Source organism: Alnus glutinosa, chromosome 9 (genome assembly GCF_958979055.1).
Source record: "Alnus glutinosa chromosome 9, dhAlnGlut1.1, whole genome shotgun sequence".
In the NCBI taxonomy this organism is placed as follows: Eukaryota; Viridiplantae; Streptophyta; class Magnoliopsida; order Fagales; family Betulaceae; genus Alnus; species Alnus glutinosa.
The window spans coordinates 10,438,200-10,458,505 of NC_084894.1; the positions used below are offsets into that span (position 1 = coordinate 10,438,200).

The following is a 20,306-nucleotide window of genomic DNA, read 5'->3' on the forward strand; positions in this document are numbered from 1 at the left end:
TAATAATAAAAAATAACTTCGATACCCAAAAATGTATTTAATTTTATTAAAAAAAAAAATCTTTCATTCGCTCTAAAATTGTCCACCCGTCACGCTTTGAGGCTCAATAGAAAATAGAATGGACTAGAAACTATCACTATTATAGATAGACTTGTAGACTTGCCATTTCTTAGAATATAAGGGAGGGTCGGTCGCCCATTTTGGTCTATTGAAAGCGTAGACTTGCCATTTCTGTCTGTCCTTGTGCCCTTTGGTTCTATTCTATTGGTTTCCTGTTACGGGTGACTCGCTGTTGCGGGAAAGGCAGTTACACCGCTCGAATATCAAGTGCTTTTTGGTACATACCTACTGCATACGCTGGATCCCTCCGAGGGGGAAAAGCGTAGCGAAGGGGGGTAACGATCCTTCTTCTTACTTTGAGTTTTGTAATTTCTTATTCTTTTTTAGAATATCATTCCTTGATTTAGCTCATATCACTGAAAGATGTTTGAGCGGAGTTTATTCTCTTTTTGATAACAAGCAAATATTATACATGGAATCACAATTTATTATCAATATCTTAAAATTTGCAAAAAGTTTAAATCATTACCTTTGAGCTTTTAAATCTAAGATTTTGGTGCCTTATTCAATTTTTCCCAAGGTCCTACAGTTCATCTTTAAGATAACAAATTAAGGGAGTTTGATGGAAATCTTATCGGTCAAATGAGTATTTAAATTGGTAAGCTTGTTATGCAACTTATACTGTTTTCTTTTTTCAAGTTCATTTATGTATATGGATATATAATTCTTTACACTTTTCTTGGTATATATTTTTTAATTTTACAGGGAATTGAAGATTATAGTACATTTGTCAATAGATACGACATGATCAACTCTTTCGATTACTTATTTGATAAGTCTTTTTTTTTTCTTTCTAAAAAAATAATTAGAATCACAAAAACCGGCCCAAAAATCCACATATAAATAGCGGTTATCAACCACCGATTATAGGTTTTAATAATCGCTAACCGCCGTTTATAAAATAATCGTTAATCGCCTAGGTAGAGCGGTTGCTAAAATTCAATAATCGCCTTGGGCAGTTATGCTATAACCGCTAATCGCAACCGCTTGTACAACCCTAAATTATAGGGTGACATTGGAAACTCCATGTCGGGTAGTTGGTGCAATCCATACTGGTACCAATGGTGGATTGAAGACAATGATTTTGGAGTTAGAGGATGAAGCCATGAGGAAAAAAAAAAAAAAAAAAATTGAAGCAGAAGAAGGATCTCATGCGTAAGCTAAGAGCTTTGATACTATGAAAGAATATAAGACAAGGATGATACACTGTCAAGTACACTGCTATATATACAAAGAATAGAGTAACGCATGTATTTTACAATCAAAAGCTGGATTGTAGTAACATCTGAAATGCAGCGTTTTCTGTAGTAACGTTTCCTTGTATGTTTTTATTGGTCTAAAACATATGGGCCGGTCTTATCAATTATGATCTTATCTTCATGATGCAGCATCGTGTCTTTATGAGAGGCAGAAGATATGTCATTAGATGGTTGGTTAAGAGTAACATGAGAAAATACAATCCAACTTGAAGAATTTGCTTTCATATTTGAATTATATTCTTTTTTTTTTCTTTTTTTCTTTTTTATGAGAGACATTTGAATTATTCAATTATTCAATGCTAAATGTTTTCGTCTATTTGGAAATTAACTCTAAATATCCTTGTCAATGTTGTCATGTAATTCTTCTAAGTGTCAAGTAACACTTTTTTTTTTTGACATGTCCACATAAGAGGAAGAAGGGGAGATTCGAACTAGTGGCACCCGCTTTATGAGGCGTGGTCTCCATCTAATTAAGCTACTTCTTAGGAATAATTTCAAGTTATACTTGAGCAAAGGAAAAATAAAAATTAATCGGTTTTAATTGTTATTCTTTTATAAAATTACTTCGAATAACAAGTGGATACGTGGCTTTTATTATTATTATTATTATTATTATTAGTCGAGTTATAATTTATCCATATCTTATTAGTAATTGAATAATGAAAAAAGTGGGAAATACCACTAACAGTCCACGTGGTGGAATTTGTTTGGTCATTGGACAAGGCAGCACAAAAGGTCACTGGAGAGAGACATCGCAGCCTCCTGCGCAGTCATCACCATCAGCGTCAGAGAAAAAGAGAGGAATCCAGAGATAGAGAAAGAGCAAAATTAGGAGCAGTGGGATTGAAGGAAAATGGGGGAATCGTCAGAAGCGTCGCAGCAATCGTTCCTGAGGAGGCACTGGGAGGGCTACAAGGAGTTCTGGGCCGAGAGGTTTTCGTTCTTGGACAACTATTCCAGGTTCATCGATAAGCCCCTCCCCTCATGGTCCGCTTCCGATGTCGACGAGTTCATTGCTTCGGACCCTGTTCACGGCCCCACTGTAACTCTCTCTCTCTCTCTCTCTCTATTACTCTCTTTTTATTTTGGGATTTTACATTTCGGCTTGTCTTTGATTTGGTGTTTTGTTTCACTTTGTGGATCCGTTTTGTTTTGTTTCTTGCGCTATTAATCTTTTTTTTTTTTTTTTTTGGTTTTTCTAAATTGTTTTTGCCTTTTGTTTAGGGTCTTCATCTGGATATTGCTTATTTGATTCTGGGTTTGATTTATTTTTCACATTCTTAATCCGTTTTCTATTCTGTTCTTTTCTAATTATCTCTGATTGATTTTGGCTCTGAGTAGAGAATATTCTTGTGGGTCGGTCTTATTTTTGGTTTTTTCCTCTTCATTTTATGCTTTACATTTTTTTTTTTTTCATGTTATTCGTCCTTTTCCATATCTGATGGTGATGGATAGATTTTTGTATATTTAGTGATCTTTGTTGGGTATTTTGTGGGAGATGTTTATTTTGGTATTTTCTATTCTTTCTCATTATAGTGGGTTTTGGTTACTTGGTTGATCACAGAATAAGAAGAGTTAGTATGTTTCTGGATTTTGTTTCATTTTACCTTTACTTTGATGTAATTTTGGTTTATAATGAGTGGTAAATCTGGTTCTGATGTTGCTCCTGGTACCTAAATGGCTTTTGACTCATGTCATCTTGAAGTGTTTGTAATTAGTGCCCAGTCAGGTTTTAGTATTAATACTTGGTAGATCCGTGGATATGTGGATGGCTTAGGGAAGATGAATGACTCCATTGAGTCTTTAGATTGGACCTGAAATGAGTCTATTTTGTTTCCAACAGCAAAGGGGTTTAATAGATATAAGGGCATCTAAGTTGATAAAAAAAGGCAAGATATTTGTTTTGTGTTATATCTACGAGCTCGGGTCTCGTAGACTTTGATTACGAGTATTATGTGAGGTCAGAGATCAGAAGATGAGTGAAAGAGTGAAATAAGAATAGTGGGAGATAGATTTGTCTGATCCTGGTGCCTGTGAGCCACTATAGATATGTTAATTACTCTTGCTTATGCTAGTGTGATTTTCTTCGTATCTGCAAAAGATGTGATCCATTACTTTAACCATGCACCTCATTCCATTACTTTAGAGCACCTTGCGACTTGACCCATCTCTTCTCCCCTTCTCTCCATCTTGTCTTCAGTTATTTAAGTTAATTCTCAAAAGCAGCGGCAATGACCATGTGCCAGAGGACTGAGGATATCATCTGTTTTTAATTTTTTAACTATAACCCGGTAAAATTATGAATTCCACCTGGGAGGGATGACATGTAGGGCTTAGAATTAGAAATAAAAGCTGGAATGGTAATTGTTCTTTTCCCATAGGGTCAGTGTGGTGCAACATCTGAAATGCTAACAATATTGACTGGGTTTTTGGTTGAAATAGGTTTGCTTGCCCCCGTAGAACTGAAAAGGGCAATAATATTTTAAGTTATCATGCTGTCGCTCATGTATGAAGCTCGAACTGTTAACACTTTAAATTGTATCAAAGTGGAGACTAGTGAACTTATTTGCCTCTGTGACACCACTGGACTTTACTGTTTGTCTTCATTCTGCTCTGGTTGTAGGAGAATAAGGAAAGGACTGTTGTGTCTGGATGCCTGCTCCTTTCTGTTCTTGTCAATACATTTGGATTGCCTGCTTTCCCTGATTGGTTCTTTCGTGGAATTCTCTGACACTGTTCAGGGAACTTTGGGAATTCTTGTATTGGCTGACATGTAGGACTTTGCCTCACCTCTCAACACTAATATGTTTATGGTATTGATCTCTACTGGCAGTTTTTGTATACCCATGATATTCAAATAACAAAGCAATCTTAGAATTCTTAACTAGGGAGGATTAAAGGTGTGTACTATGTGGGAGAAATATTCTATCAGTTATATGGGCATCCTCTGCTGATCAATGACGTCGACAATAAAAAATATATTTGATTTTCTATATTTGGTTCTTTGGCAACCAACCATAAATCAAGTGCGTAGCAGATGGAAACAAAGTGACAACATAGCATATAATGGGCCCTTTTTCCTTTTTTTCTCCTTCCGTGATATGGTAATATTTTTTGGTCTGGTCTTTGTTAATGTTCACTTAGCTAGTGACATTTTCCCCCTGAACGTTAGTAGTGACTTATGAATTTGGTTGAGTCTATTATATTTTCTTTGAGTGATTGGTTGTTAGGCATTGAATCTCCAGAAGGCCGGAATGTGCTAATATGATATTTGTTCTGTTATGATTGTTCCATGGTGTTTGTACTGCAAACTAGTTTGCTGTGAAATGTTTGATTTACTTCTTTCCTTCAGCTGAAAACTGCTAGGGAAGCAGTGAACTTTGGTCTCACAGGAAGTGTTATTGGAGCAGTGTCTACTGCAGGTGTTGCCTGGAAATATTCAAGGAGCGTACATGGTACCTCTTCTGACTCTTCTTTCTAATAGCTGTTGTACCTTATTACCCCCAAAGTACTGCTTAGTGCTGAGTGTTTTTTTTTATTTTTTGAGTGTGTGAGATCTAATTACTGTAATAATTCAGGGATTTTAGTGGCTTAAAGCGTCTGAGGCTCTGAAAAAGAATAATTTGCTTGTCTCTTCAATTTTCTCTTATTTTTTGTTTTGAAGTTCAGCCATGTAAGCTATTGCTTTTGCCTTTATCCACCAGCATCTACTTCACTGCTTTTTCATTGTCATGTTTCACTAAATCCTACTTTAGGAATCATAAGATTACACAAAAGGTTCTTGATAGAAGAATATGGAAAGAATGAATAAACTGTTTATTTAAAAGCTCTGTTTTGGGTTAGACATAAGGGGATTTGTGTTGTTATCTGTGGAGGTTTTAAGGTTCTTATCCATCTTATATTTGACAGGTGCTGGGCTGTCCTTTCTAGCGGGAGGTGTGTTTGGTTGGACATTTGGACAGGAAGCTGCAAACCACTGGTTGCAACTTTACAGGCTGGACACCTTGGCTGCGCAGGCTAAGTTTATGGAGTGGTGGCAAAACAAGAGTGTGGGACGGTCTTAACTGAACATGCCATGGAGGGTGCACTTCCAACTTTGTTTCCATTTCTACAATAAGAATCCAAGTTCACCCAGTCTTACAAATGTAATGGTTGAATCCAAGTACCTTTGCTTTTCAAGTGAGGCATTTCATCTTTTCTCTTTCGAAATACAGTTAATTGCATCTTTTTTTCTATTACATAATCAGTCCTCTGCCATTGCAATATTTTTTTATCACTCCCTCGGGCCAATTATGGCATGGGGTGGTTCGATCACCCCAAGTGATCGGTTTGGGGGTGTTTGAACCACTTCCATTGTAGTGCCCCACTTGATAAATGCAATATTTTGCCATATCTATTATTTTCCTGATAAACAAAGCAGCAAAAATGCCAGAGCACTAAACTAAACTCTTGTATTACACTAATATTGATACATCAGTTTCATTCTCAAGCGGCCATGCCAATCATGCATTCTAAGCATTTTTCATTTCTGATTGCTATAGAACTCTGCACTGTGGTCATCGTTTCAATTGTGTTTCTTGTCTGATATTATGAAGTTGCTGATACATCATCCTTGCATAATTGTGGGAAAAGAACGCCGCTCTCATGTGCTTCAACAATTTCTCGCAATTGTTGATCTTCGACTTGCCTTGGTGGACTATACTTCAAGTGATGCCACCACGCAACGACTCGTCTCTCTAAACTTGGTAGCCACCAGGGTAACTCTCCTATTGTTAGGGATCTCATTGAAATCTAATATCTCATCCACAGCGGCATCTGATATTATGAAGTTGCTGATACATCATCCTTGCATAATTGTGGGAAAAGAACGCCGCTCTCATGTGCTTCAACAATTTCTCGCAATTGTTGATCTTCGACTTGCCTTGGTGGACTATACTTCAAGTGATGCCACCACGCAACGACTCGTCTCTCTAAACTTGGTAGCCACCAGGGTAACTCTCCTATTGTTAGGGATCTCATTGAAATCTAATATCTCATCCACAGCGGCAACCCAATCCAGGAATTCTCCAGGCTGCAAACAACCCTGAAACTTCAGTATGTCGAGCTCGAAACTCGCCATCCATCTCCTAGCGTTGTTTGGCACCAAGGCACGTTCACTTCTTTCCAAGGTCCACAAAAGGGTTGACGGGTTCTTTACCAACACTATCCTCATCATCATCCTCTGCAGAACGCGAATTTTGATGTCGGCGACACTCGTTGGCAACAACTAAGGTGGCGAGTTGATTAGCCAGTGCATCAAATCAATAACTAAACTGCTCAAATCGATCATCCATTCACTGCAAACGCCAAACATGCCTCTAGTTTCTCATCACATGTTGCCTCATCGTCACTAATTCCATGTCTTCCTCCACATGCTCCTCTCCACGCCATGGTAGCAAAGTAGTTGTGCTCTGTTGATAGAGTAGCGTGTGGGAAGAAGAATCTATAGAACTCTATGAAGTGTTCTTTTTGAGAAAACTGATAACAATGAACAACTAGACGGCCAAGCCGACCTTGTTGTGCCTAAATTATACATTGTTGGATGGACAGTGACATTACAAAGAGGACAGCCTTGTTGGTAAATCCATAACAGTCCAATTGCGGGATGTTCGGGAGTACCAATAACGATGAAACAAGTGGGACTTTTTTTTTCTTTTTTTTTTCTTTTTTTTTTTTTTTCTTTTATAGGCAGGAGCGGACTTGCAGCTAACCCAAAAAAAAAGGCTCCATTCTCTCTCCTCTATCACATTCCCTGATATTTTTACTGTGCAAACCGCCATGGGTGCTTCCCTCCCCACCACCCAACTCCGTTTTCATACCTACTCGTTCAACCCCCACACACAACCACCTTCTCACTTTCCATCATCTATCTCTTCACCCATCTAGCAACTTTACAGTTTTTCAGGCCTTTGGAGATAAGGCATAAGCTCCATCTACCCACCTATCTTGTTTTTTCGTGTCTCGAGTCTATACACCAGCTATTCATGATTCTTTCCTCTACCTTCTACCGAGTTTTTTTGTAATTTTTGGCAAGGGGTTTCGTTTAAATTTTTCGGATCTAGATCTACTCTCCTCCAACAACAATTACAAGACACGCACCTTACCAACGGGTTCACCGCATCTCCGGATTCCACCGACTGTCGCCGTTCACTCCGCTAGCACTTGCTTCCTCACGCGTGGCACACGCTCCTGAGAGCTCTCTGCTCTCTTCAGCGCGTGGATATCATGTTTGCTCTCCCCGCTTTCCACCTCGACCGCCTTCGGTGTTTCTGCGCTTTGCCGGCGAATCTGGCTGCTGAGAGGCCTCCCCTTGGTGGCGCGTGTGCCCCACGCTTAGTCGTGGAAGGCTCCCACCCTTCCTTCCTCTGGACCTCAGCTGTTTATTTTATTGTTTTTTTGAGCTTATTTGTTGTTTCTCTCTCCCCATGTTCACCCATATTTTGGTGATTGAGTCATTCTGACTCAATACACTTGTGATATCACCTTCATTGGTGACCCCGATTTTGTGACATCCGTGCCTCGAGTCAAAGGGCTCGCATCTTCGGAAGCATTGCTCCCGCGTACTTACGTTTATAGTTTAAATTTTAAGTTGCTCAGGCCCTGTTGTGTTTGTGCTTTTTTATTTTTTGTTGTGATCGGTTACTGTTGTATTAAAAAAAAAAAAAGAAGAAAAAAAGAAAAAAAGGTGGGATTTCTTTTTGTTGGTGAGGTAGGAAGGTGACATATGCAAATACATAGAGTTGCATGTGATATTTGCCCAAAAACAAAACAAAAAACAAAAAAAACAAACTGTTGCTCCACATGGCCTCTTACAAACTGTTGCATGTGATTTACTTTTTATTATTATTATTGTTATTTTCTTATAAAAATACTTTCTTTCTTTTTATCCGATGCAAATACGTTCTACAATAATTTTTTTTTTATATCATTAAATAAATTTCTACCTACCTCATTTTTTTTTTTAACAAAATCTAAGCAGTCTTCAAAGAAAGGCAAAAAGACAAGAGAAATATTTTATATTAAAATAATAGATACGAAGTACTACCCATTTGGTAGCACCGAAGTTTTTTTTGTGATTTGTATTTTTTAATTTTTTTTTATTTATATATTTAAAGAAGGTAACGAGCTTTAAAAAAAGCTGCCAAGAGTGATCTTCCAAACAACAGACCTCATTAGCCCTTGGCAAAAATCTCAAACTGGCATCTAAATTCTTTAGACCATTTCAAGTACTTGAACAAATTGACTTCATTGCCACTTTGTAAATTATTTGAGAACTTTATTATAATAATTTTCTAAACTTTGAAGGACCAAACTTAAATTTTATATATTAAAGACAAATAAATATTCACCCCTAAAAATTTAATCAGGTTAACTGAACAGGAAGCATCTCAAGCATACAAAAATATAAAGAAATTAGGCCGGCCCACAAATCACAATGCCAGTTTTTGCCACCTCACCTACTTTACCACCAGGTCTGCCTGAAGTGTAAGGCATGTGCAAGAAAGCAACTTTAATGGGGAAAAAGTATTTAATAATAATAATAATAATAATAATAATAATTAAAAACAAAAAAAAAATAAAGGAAAAAGGAAAGCAATGAGTTTCTTCCATTCCATGGATGGACATATTATTACAGAAAAGAATCATTTTTATTGTATTTCACATTTTCTCTGTTTAAATGTTTATTCAACACACAGCATAAACCCCAACCTCCTAACAATTTTATGAATAAAAATAAGATACATTATGTACTATATATAGTATATATAATACTAGATTAACTCTTTTTATCCCTTGAGAGACCAAAACAAAACCCACATTAAAATAAACCCCCACAAAAAAAAAAAAAAAAAAAAAAAAAAGGGAAGAAGAAAAAACATCTTCATGAGGTTCCTTCACATTCCTCCATGACTTTCACACCCTTTGCATTTCTATGAACCTTGTTGCATCTGCATCAATAAAATGCAATTTCTGTTTAATGCACATATTAATTCAAGTTCTGAATAATAATATAATGGATTTAACAAAATTTGGGAAGTTTCCGGGATTGACGGTTTATTAAACGGGTTAATTCAGCTCAACCCAAATTAACCCGAACCCAATTATACAAAACTCATTAATTTCGTATTGAGTTCGTAGGTCATCTCACAAATATTAAAAAAGAAAGAAAAAAAGAAAGAGAGAAGTTAGAACCTTTATCTCTTCTTTTGTTCCTGTTAGCCAAAGTAGTGGAGGGCATATTTTATTGGCAAGTAGTAAATCGAGAATCCTGTCCAAAGGTTCCAAGCATTCGGCATGCTACCTCCATCAATTTCCCTGCCATATATATTCACCAATCATGAGATTTATGCACAACTTAAAGGAAAAAGATGTTGATGTGTACCCAACTACTCCTAATTTCCTATACTAACAATAAAAATAAAATTAACAAAACAACCAAATATAAATGATTAACTTCACCGAGATACAATTAATTAAACGACACTCATTTCACATCGATTGACATGGCATGTTTTAAATAAAGTTGCACAACTTCTTTTAGCTAGACATAATGCTTTTAGGTATAACGAGGTTGCCCACGCCAACCGGGCAGCATCATCGATCATGCACGGTCGTGTTGGAAAGCTCTTTGCTTTAGGGGGTTGTCTTTCATATTTGAATATATCTAACTCCCCAACTTTGATCAAATTTGCCTTAGGGTTTAAGTCTTTGGATGCATCTCCAAACCTATGCCTAACTTTTGTTCTCTATCTGTCTCAATAGTATTTATTATGTGACAACCACCACACACAACACAAACAAAGTGCATGGAAATGAAAGCAAAAAGATAAAAGCAGGACTATTAGATTAGAATAAAGTAGAAGCTAGAAAAGGCTTAGATGTTAAGTAAAAGAGAGGGTGTAAATATTATTACTCTTTTGGATCAATCCACAAGCACACATGGTCATGTCGTACAAAAGTTGTTGGCTGATAAAAATAAGGAACAACGAAAGATACCAAAAGGACAAAATGCCATTATGATCACCACCAACTGTATGTTCTGATGTTTTCTTGATTAAATGCCATGTCCTATAGACAGAAATTTCCTATTTTGTATGAAATTTCTGTCTCCTGTCCTATTATAAAACTTATAGAGTTATAATAACAGCACCCAATTATTCGGTCCCCTTTCCTCGCTCATCCCTTAGCCCACTGTAAAAGCCAATTTTTTTTTTTTACTTACTTTTTTTTTTCTTCTTGTTTTGGGCTTTTTGACAAAGTCAAAATCTCTACTTGGTTGTAGTTCCATTTGTTAAAGGGTTCGTTTGGGTATGCGATTTTTTTGAAAAATTGCGAATACTAAGAGAATTTTTTTAAAAAAAAAAAGTATGTTTGGATGATTTAAAAAACCTGAAACAAAATTAGAAAAAGTTGAATAAAATCTTAGTATAATTTGATATTTGAAAAACAGTATTTAAAAAAAAAATTCTCACCCAAATATGCCCTTAAAATTCTTGCTTTCTATCTTTCGTTTTCTCTTTTCAAAACAAAAACATTATTAAACAATCCAAAAACAATAACAATTTTTACCTTTATATCACGTCAAAACACTTTTTCAAATGAAAACATTACAAACAAAACCTAATAGTATTTCACCCAAAAGGGGTAGCCAATAATAATAGTAATTATATTTCATTAAGGGCATAAAGTCACACCACAAATTTGAGAAATTATTTTTACTGCAAACAGGAGAGTGACTGTGAATTTTCAATACCTTTCAAAGAGACTGAAGAGTTTTACATTAGAATTGATGATGATGCTAATTGCCAAACAACACTCAAGGAGCATGAGAAGCACATAATAATGTATTTGATTATCAGATTTGACATTAATTAGGCTTCTTTAATATCCAAGTTGGTTAGCAAAATTTTTTTATTTATTTTTTATTTTTGCAAAAATATCAATCTAATAATAATGTATAAGAAAACATTAAGTTTTATACTCCACAAAAATTCCACACTCTGATTCCAAACTCCCAGTCGAAGACACCTAGGGCTCCACACACTTCCCCTTCTTCAAAAGCAAAGATCACGTTTAACACCCTCATTGTCATTTTCACCCTTTGCTTTCCCTTTTTTAGTTTTTACACAATAGCAACGAGTAAATTTTACTTCAGCACTACGCGTAGACCACAATTTTTCACCTCACCCGCCAATCCGACACGAAATTAGTAAATTGAGGTTGATAAATCTGACATGTTTAATTAAATAAATCGGCTTAAAGTTATAACCTATATAAAGTCTTAGACTTATGCTTCATACCCAAACCCGACACACTACATAAAGGTTGGCTATTTTTTACGCGAGTCACTAACCCGCAAACTCGATACAAATTCAACACAAAATTAGCGAGTTAAAATTAAAGAGTCTTAACATGTTTAATTAAATGGATCGGATTAAAATTTACTTATATAGTCTTACGCCTTTATCCTCATACTTTAAAACGACCCGATCACGACTCACGTTGACATATTGCCACGCCTAACTACACCTAGGCTTTTAAAAAAACAAAAAACCCTCTCATCACAGACTCATGAAAACCTCCAATCCACAGCCGAGTACCAGAAACTCCCCGAAATCCCACCGTCACAGATAAATATTAGCGAAATTATAAGCAAAATAATAATAATAATAATAATAATCAAATAAAAATAAAGCATACGCACTAAATATAACAAAAATCAATTTAAAAAACAAAAAGAATTAAAAAGCAGAGTCATTACCAATTTGTAACCAAAAAAAATTAAAAAATTAAAAAAATTAAAACAAAAAGTAGCATGAATAAATAAATAAAAATGTAAAATAATTTACATACCTCTCCTGGGTTTGGCCACAGCCTTGGTGGGCTGACTCGTCTTCACCTCCGTCTTGAGCTCCACCTCCTCCGGCGGGAACAAAACCCCATCGATCCCCTGCACCGAGATCCGACCGTCCGTGTAGATATCCGGGTCGAACAAGTACGCCGACCCGTCACCCTGCCCGAACTTGACCGACCCGTCTGCCTCCTGGGCCACCACCTTATTCGGCAAACGCAGCGTATCGTACTTCACCTTCCCGAACCTCCTCACTGCATTGTACATGCTCTCCTCCGTTTGGTACTCCGGTATCAGGTGGTAGTACATTATCTGCTCCGGTGCGCCCGGTTCGCTCAGCTGGTCCGTCGTCAGCTTAGCCATGGCCTCGTCGTTTGGCGCCAGAACAGTCAGCACGTACCCCTCCGAGACCAACCGGCCCATCTCGGTGGCCAAGGAGGTCAGGTTCACCAAAATATCGGCCATCTCGTTGTACCCACCGTAGTGTAGGAGGGTCTGGATGAAGTCCTTGACCTGGGCCTCTCCGTTGAAGTGGTGGTGAGGCCCGCCGGGTCCCGGTGCCGGTGCCGGAGCCAGCGAAGGTCCGGGCGCCAAAGCGTCGTAGATCGGAAGAACCGGCGGAGAACCGGGTTTGGCCGGCGGTGCCGGTTTTTTCAGGCGATGCGTCCTGGGGTCGACTTCGGGGGCTCCCTCGGGTTTGATGGCGGAGATGGAACGGAGGCTCCGGCGGTTGTTGAAGTCGTCCTGGACGGACTGGGGAATCAGGAGCCGTTCGATTCCGTGGATCACGCCGTCGGGTCGGGTCACCGAATCCGGGTGGATCACCTTGGCGCGATCCACAGTTCTCTCCCCGCCTGGACGCGCCAGGTGGAGATGCTCGTTGGAGAGAGTTCGGTGCTTCCGGGTCTCTGACTCGCTCGGCCAATGGTCGGATCTGATCCGGGTGGGGATTATGTGGAACATCAAGAGCTTCTGGAGCGACTTGAGATTGCCGGGCTCCAGCAAGAACCGCTTGAACTCCGGGTCGAGATCGCGCTCTAGCGCATCGTTCCTGGGAGCGAAGATGGTGATGTTGTGCTTCCCGACAGTCTCTTCCAGCGTCTGCAAGAGCAAAGCCTTCTCCACCAGCTCGGCCACTTCCGTGTAATGCGAGTCCAGCAGAGCCACCAGGACCGAGTTGGAGCTTATCTGGCCGGTGCCCGACCCAGAGGACGACCTGTTGTTGGAAGATTCAGGCAATGCAAGGCATATTCCGGCGAAGAGACAAAGATAAGATATAGACACTAGCTTTGAGACACCACAGATGAGAAAATCCATGGCCACCGACAAATGCGGTGGATTCAGACACAGAGAAAGAGAGAGAGAGAGAGAGAGAGCGAATGAGAGTAGTGGGTCGTGTGTGATATAGTTTATGTGGTTGCGTTTTGGGTTTTGTGCTTGTTTATTTTTTGTTTATGTTTTTGTTTTTACTGTTTAAGTGTTAAGTGTATTGTTGTGTGTTAATGGTTTTGCTGGATTTGGTAAGAGTGAGGGGAGGGTGTCGGTTGAGTTAAATTGTACACGTGGGACTTAAGGGTGGGTTCGGACAGGCTGGAAGTAGGGTCCAGCAGCTGAGCTGAAGTGGAGGCTTATGAAAGTGGCTTGGAAGCCTTTATGCCTTTACCTTACCAAACACCTGCCTGCCTGGCTGCCCACTGCCCAGCATATAGTCTTTGACTCCCTTCCCGCTTTGACTGTCGTTTCCAAAAGCCGCTTGCCGCCAATACGTGGAAACGACACCACAGCCCACAGGACAGACGAATACGGTATTGCAATTTAACCCTTAATTTTTATTTTATTTGAATTTATTTCTTTTTGTTTTTAATTTCAAGAATATAATTCTTAGATTTAGTCCGAATTTTAAATAGGTTTATCTATTACCTTTTTGTCAAAATAAATAGTTTGTCATACATTACGTATATCTCAATTGACACGCTAACATTCATATTAATGCCATATCATTAAGCGTCAAATAATTCATAAAAAATAAAAAATAAAAATCCTAACTCTAAAAATAAAAATCATATTTTTTCACGTTGCTGAGATAGACTCTGACATATCAACTAAAACACACGTAACAAATAAAAAATTATTAACTTTAACGGTAAAATAATAAAGAAACTTCTTTTAGAGTTAGGTTAGTTTATTTTTTGAGTTAGGTTAGGTTATTGGATTTACGTTAAGGTGTAGGCATTAGGTTGAGAATGTTCCTCGTGTTGAATAAAATTTGGGTTTTGACTTCTTTTCTTTATACGTGTGTGTGTGTGTCGGTGATCTTAAAAGCTAAAGCTCAATAAATGATTTCAACACATGTAACAACTCTAAATAAAAACTAACATATAAGTGTTTGGAAAAGAATATTTCGGTTAGGGTTGAAATTTGGAGCAAAGCTAAGGAAAAAAAGTTGAGAGAATAAATTGGAGGATTCCTTTTTCCAACTCCCTATTATTATATAGACAATCAGGCAACTCTTCCCTCTTCATGAAGAGTTGGATCATTTCTCTTGTAACCTCTATGGAGAAGATTAAGGGTCGGGATGACCACACTTATTATGGTGTGATCACATTATAACTTTAGGTGATAAATTTAGTTGAGAATGATTACTTAGTAATAATAAATCTTTCATGTTAACTCTCATTTATGAACCACCACAAATTAGCGTCAAATCGTGATTAGCTTATGTGTGTACACACTTTATCACTATCTTATTTGACCGCACCCTTTATTATATGCTCTCACACTAATAGCGTACTAGACATGACTTTGTTTAGATGTGTTCCAAGTGAATGGAATCAATTCTCTGTGGTTAGGAATATAGTCCACCACAATTGACAACTTCAGCTATACACAAGTTCATGTGTTGATCTGCATCAAATATTTGATTAATTACTTCCTCTAAAGCCATTATTCTTGAGATTTTTCTTGGTAAACCTTATCCGTGTCTTTTACACTCTAGCAACATAAATAGCACTTAGTCTCGACATCATGTCTCTTACTAGACTCCACATTTATGTGAGTTTTAATATGCGTACCTCATGAGTGCATGTCATCTGCCTTTAACCGACCAATTATGTCATCATTAGGAGAAAGTGCATAGTCGTATCGTTCATCTAAGTGTCTCCAAATCCTTTAGACTATTTGCTAACCCATTTAGTTGTCACCTAGGCGTTTCTTAATCTCATTACCGCTACACACTCTCTGAATTTATCCAAAGACATTCCCTTGGTCATAGGATTGACCACCATCTCAATAAGGGAATAAATTCAACTTTAATTTCACCTCTCTCCACTATATCTTGAATATGATGATAATTCAAATCAATGTGTTTTCCCTTCTAGTTATGTGCTTCACTTTTTATTAACGATATAACATACTTATTATCACAAAACACATTGATTGGCCTGCTAGGTACACTTAAATTTATACATATGACAAAATGTTTAATCCAGTCCACATTACTTATCGTTGTGTTGCATGATACATATTCAGCTTCTATTGTGGATATAGCAACATAATTTTGTTTCTTGCTTAACCAAGAAGCAACCATTCCACCAAGCAGGAACACATAATTGCTAGTCGACCTTTTGTCATATGTATCTCTTGTAATTTCTAAATCTCTCAATCCAACATATAAACTCATATTTTTGGTGACTTGCAAATATATAAATATTCGCTTATCACTTGTCGATGTATCCTCCTTAAATTGGACTGATATCTGCCCACCAATCCTACTTCATGACAAATATTAGACATAGTACTTCTAATGTTATACATGAGATTACTTACAACCTAAACATAGGGGATTGATTTCATTTCTTTAATTTATGTCTCATTCTATAGACACATTTTCTTACCTAAATCTAGACCTTTATAAACAAGTGTATTTAAATGTTTACATTTATCCATGTCAAACCTCTTTAGCACCTTTTCTATCTGGCATAAGAGTGGCCTTCGAGCCACCTAAGAAGAAGCAAGGGGTGGCGCGCCACTGCCCCCATGGCCATGAGCCAACAATGGCTCTAGGGTGGCGCTTGCCACCCCAGGGGTGGGCGGGGGTGGTGCGCCACCACCCCTATGGCCCAACCATCTATTGGGGTGGTTGGCAGGGCACCCCAGCCAATGGGTGACTGACGAGCCACCCCCTTTATTTTTTTTTCACCTTTTTTCTATTTTTAAAATAATAATAATTCATTAAGTTTTTAATTTCTTTATTTATTTATTTTTTTTTTTTTTACTTTTATACATTTTATATTTGTATTTATATTTATTTTCATAATGATATGTGTCATCATTTTATTGGTGCTGACATGGCACATAACAGAATTCGTTAACTATTTGATGGAATTTGACTGTAGGGAGTGATTTGTTTTTTTGGCATATCCCAATGACCTCTGAGTTCATTTTGATGCTAGAGGGAGTTAATTGTAAATCAGGTAATCCACATAGACTATTTTGCATTTTTCCCTAATTAAAGTAATCAGCTTGGAGTGTTATTAGTGGTGCCTCCACACTAATTAACTTGTAATTAGCTGGATTCACTACACCAACACTAACAATCAGAGTAAACTATAGTAGAAAATAATGATATGAGACAAACTAAAAATATCACCAATGTCATTAATTATCTCATCAGTACAAACTCAAAGCTTCCAAAGAGAATTACTACAAAGTTAACAACTTTTATCTAACTACACAAACCTGACAATACGAGCCATTTGCTTGGCATCTTCCTCTTCATCCCAGCCAAATGTTCAACTTTACAGTCTGGCAAACCTGCTAATATGCAAAATACCAATGTGATTCATAGATAGAAAAAGTAATTTCGTAAGTCCCTGACTTAGTAAGTACATTATCACAGAACTTGTCGTGCGATGAGCCTTGAGTAGCAAAACGTATTCTATGAGAAAGTCATAGATTTTACGAAATTGATAAGTGTCACCTCTGTTATTATGTCAATAAACAAAATTTATTTATTTATTTTGAGATAAGGCAAGCATAATTCCAATGACAATTCATAATATGATTTAATGCAGAAATCATGCAAGTAGGAATTTATACGTAAATATACCTAGTTATAACTTTTATCCATATGCTCCATTTGAGCCTTTAACCTCTTCTCGATAGGGTTGTCGTTGTCCTGAGGGATCTATAGTACAACACCAATGCCCTGGATGTTGACATGTATTGTCCATTACTAGTTGCCCGACCGAGTCTGACCCTGAGTGACTCTCACTACTAATGATATTGGTCCTTAGCGACCACCAATCAAATATGTCTGCGCCAATCACAGTAAAAGCCATGGGATCCAATGCCAAACACAAACATAAATCTCTTGACCAATAAGCCCTTATACATGTGTTTGTCATCCGTATATGACAATTCCCACTTATACGATTATTTATCATATATCATTATAAGCAAATATTTGTTTCGATGAAACATTAGGCTCATGACATAATCTCTTAATAAAAGTACAAACTTTAGGAGAGAATGAGGTTGTGATTTTAGGAGGAAGGGAATAATCTCTTTAGATAGATTGCCAAAAGGCGATAGATAGAGCCTTGTAAGAGGGGACAAATTCTAGAGAAAACTCTAGAAGAAAATAAGAGTTTCTATCTTTTAGAAGAGAGAAACCTGCTGGTGTAGGCTTTATGTGGAAGGGAGGAGGAGGAGGGAAAAATCATAGGGTTGTCCCTCCTCCAGTCCTCCTCAAGCACGGCCAGCTAGGGTTGGCAATTTTTGACACGACCCACGAACCCGACACGAACACGACACGAGAAAATAGGGTTAGGGTTTACTGTAATCGGGTTCGGGTCATAATCGGGTCAACCCGATTATGACCCGATTACATTCGTGTCTGGCGGGTCAACCCGCGGGTTGACCCGCCAGACACGATTATGACCCGATTGTTTTTTTTTTTTTTTTTTTTTTCTTTCTTTCAAATGTCACTTTTGGTCCAACTGTCCAAGGCAAAACGCCAAAAGCCCTACCCGAATCACTTTACGGTATACCCGCATCACTTTACTTTTTCACTTCACCTGTTCACCATCTTCACGCCTCACGCGGTCACGGCTCCCCTCCCTGGCTCCTTTCAAGTTTCACCCTTTCAGTCTTCCACCATCACTTTTCTTTTCACTTCACTGTCTTGACTCTTCACAGGCACAGCCGTATAGCCGCATAGCTTCACCTTCGGATCGGACGTACTCACGGGTTCACACTCACAGCTTCACGCGGCCTTCACTTCTGGGTTCACTGCTCACACTCACGGCTTCAAGCTATCTGACTCGGTCTGATGTTCAACGAATCAGCGGCTCAAACGCTCAGTGCTGTGAACACGGTTGGTCGTGCGATTTGGGTTTGAAAAACTTGGGATCCCTAGATTTGGCGCTTGTTGGCTGTGAACACGGTTTCTCGTGCGATCTGGGCTTGGAAACCATGGCCGGATTGTGTTGTTTGGTAACTTTGGTTATTTTCTCCTGTGATTGCAGTGCGGATTGGGATTTGGGGACTGGGGTTGTGCCGTTGTGGGGTGGGCACGGGTTCACGGGTTCGTGTCGTGTAACCCGGCTCACAATTGGGTCGTGTCCGGGTTACAAGTTTTGACCCGATTAATAATCGGGTCGGGTTCGTGTTGAACCCGAATATGCAATCGGGTCAGTCGGGTCGACATGAACCCGACCCGCAAACCCGAATTGCCAACTCTACGGCCAGCTGGCTTGGAAAGCAAGATGAGAGAAAAAAATAATTTCTAAGAGACCAAGTCAACTTTCTCCTTTTTATTTTATTTTTTCTATTAAAAAAAGGACAGATGAAAGAGACCAACTATAATTATTTTAGCTGAACGTAACCATAGTATCACTTATTCGCTTGGAGTTGTACAGGAAAAGCTTAGTCGATGAAAATAGCAACCGCTCATTCAAGTCTAACCGAGCTATATATATAACCCGACCCAATTTCATTATCGGTAAAACTCACTATAACTAATATTAATAAAATTAAAAATTCTCATTTCTATTGTCAAAAACAAACAGCATAATACATGTCGAATCACTTAAAAATCACTAAACCACCGCATTGATTTATGTAATCATCATTTAAGAATTAAAATGGTGTGATGGTCCCTTAAGCCCCGTCCTACGTGAAACCTAACGTACATTTTTGATTTTGTAGCTACATGAATTATAACCTTATGCCGACAGTGCTTGCAAATACTAAAAATGCAACATTTTCTTCATATATATATAACGACACAATTAATGAAGCTGACGTCACACATGACTGCCACGGTGTAGGCCCTCCACATTTACTCCCTGTATATGGCTCGGCTCAAAAGCTCCCCCAAAACAGAGCTTAGTGGCCTAGTGGGGGGACCATTCTGACTCCCTGTTGCCTCAGATATCTATTTGTAATCAGAAGCTGAGCTGTCGCCGTCTGAATTTGCATCAGCCTGGCCTATACTCTACAAGGCTGACGGAAGGAATATCATTGATTTTCTTTTAAATATTAACAGCCTTTTCTACACTAATAAACATAAATAAATAAATAAAAATCAATTCCATTTGGCTTCTACGTGAAATTGAAGTTAATTAATAATTATAAATAAGCAGAAAAAAAATTGAGAGAAAAAGATCTTGCACCCAATATAAATAATTAAATATGGCACGTACTTTGTTTTGCTTTGAAGGCCCAAAGAAATATGGCGAACGGCGATGCTGACGGCGACGTGTCTCCAGCCGGAGGGCTGTTTGTCTCCGTCATGCATATCCGTTTTTTAACAATAGTTGAATCCACTGTTCAATGAGTTAGGTATTCTATGAACCCCGCTTGTTTTTAGGCAGAAGGCATCCGGATTCCCCAGTCGGTTATATTTAGGGGGTAAAATTGTTTATAAAGGTATAAAAAAATAATTTTAATCTTAAAATAAGACTAAGATCTGTTTGAATTTGCGATTTCAAAAAGTGCGATTTAAAAATAACAATTTTAAAATGTGCGATTTA

At 38.0% G+C, this 20,306-nt stretch overlaps 2 protein-coding genes across 2 annotated transcripts; one reads left to right on the plus strand and one right to left on the minus strand.

Moving 5' to 3' along the window:
- Positions 1-2,134: 2,134 nt before the first annotated feature.
- On the plus strand, positions 2,135-5,622 carry LOC133878410 (succinate dehydrogenase subunit 6, mitochondrial). Its single transcript, XM_062316963.1, has 3 exons — positions 2,135-2,421; positions 4,732-4,834; positions 5,289-5,622. Exons 1-3 carry the CDS (start codon positions 2,233-2,235, stop codon positions 5,441-5,443), a joined length of 447 nt encoding a protein of 148 aa, XP_062172947.1. The 5' UTR covers positions 2,135-2,232; the 3' UTR covers positions 5,444-5,622.
- A 3,495-nt stretch (positions 5,623-9,117) lies between these two features.
- Positions 9,118-13,708, minus strand: LOC133877834 (fasciclin-like arabinogalactan protein 16). Its single transcript, XM_062316260.1, has 3 exons — positions 12,273-13,708; positions 9,612-9,734; positions 9,118-9,367 (listed from the first exon to the last, which is right to left on the minus strand). The coding sequence occupies exons 1-2, from the start codon at positions 13,585-13,587 to the stop codon at positions 9,661-9,663; spliced, it is 1,389 nt and encodes a 462-aa protein (XP_062172244.1). The 5' UTR covers positions 13,588-13,708; the 3' UTR covers positions 9,118-9,367; positions 9,612-9,660.
- Between the last annotated feature and the right edge of the window lie 6,598 nt (positions 13,709-20,306).

Coding starts and splice junctions, on each gene's coding strand:
- LOC133878410 (XM_062316963.1), top strand. CDS start 2,233: ATGGGGGAATCGTCAGAAGCGTCGCAGCAATCGTTCCTGAGGAGGCAC. Junction 2,422..4,731: donor ACCCTGTTCACGGCCCCACT/GTAACTCTCTCT, acceptor TCTTTCCTTCAG/CTGAAAACTGCTAGGGAAGC. Junction 4,835..5,288: donor ATATTCAAGGAGCGTACATG/GTACCTCTTCTG, acceptor TATATTTGACAG/GTGCTGGGCTGTCCTTTCTA.
- LOC133877834 (XM_062316260.1), bottom strand. CDS start 13,587: ATGGATTTTCTCATCTGTGGTGTCTCAAAGCTAGTGTCTATATCTTAT. Junction 9,735..12,272: donor TGTGGCCAAACCCAGGAGAG/GTATGTAAATTA, acceptor TATATATGGCAG/GGAAATTGATGGAGGTAGCA.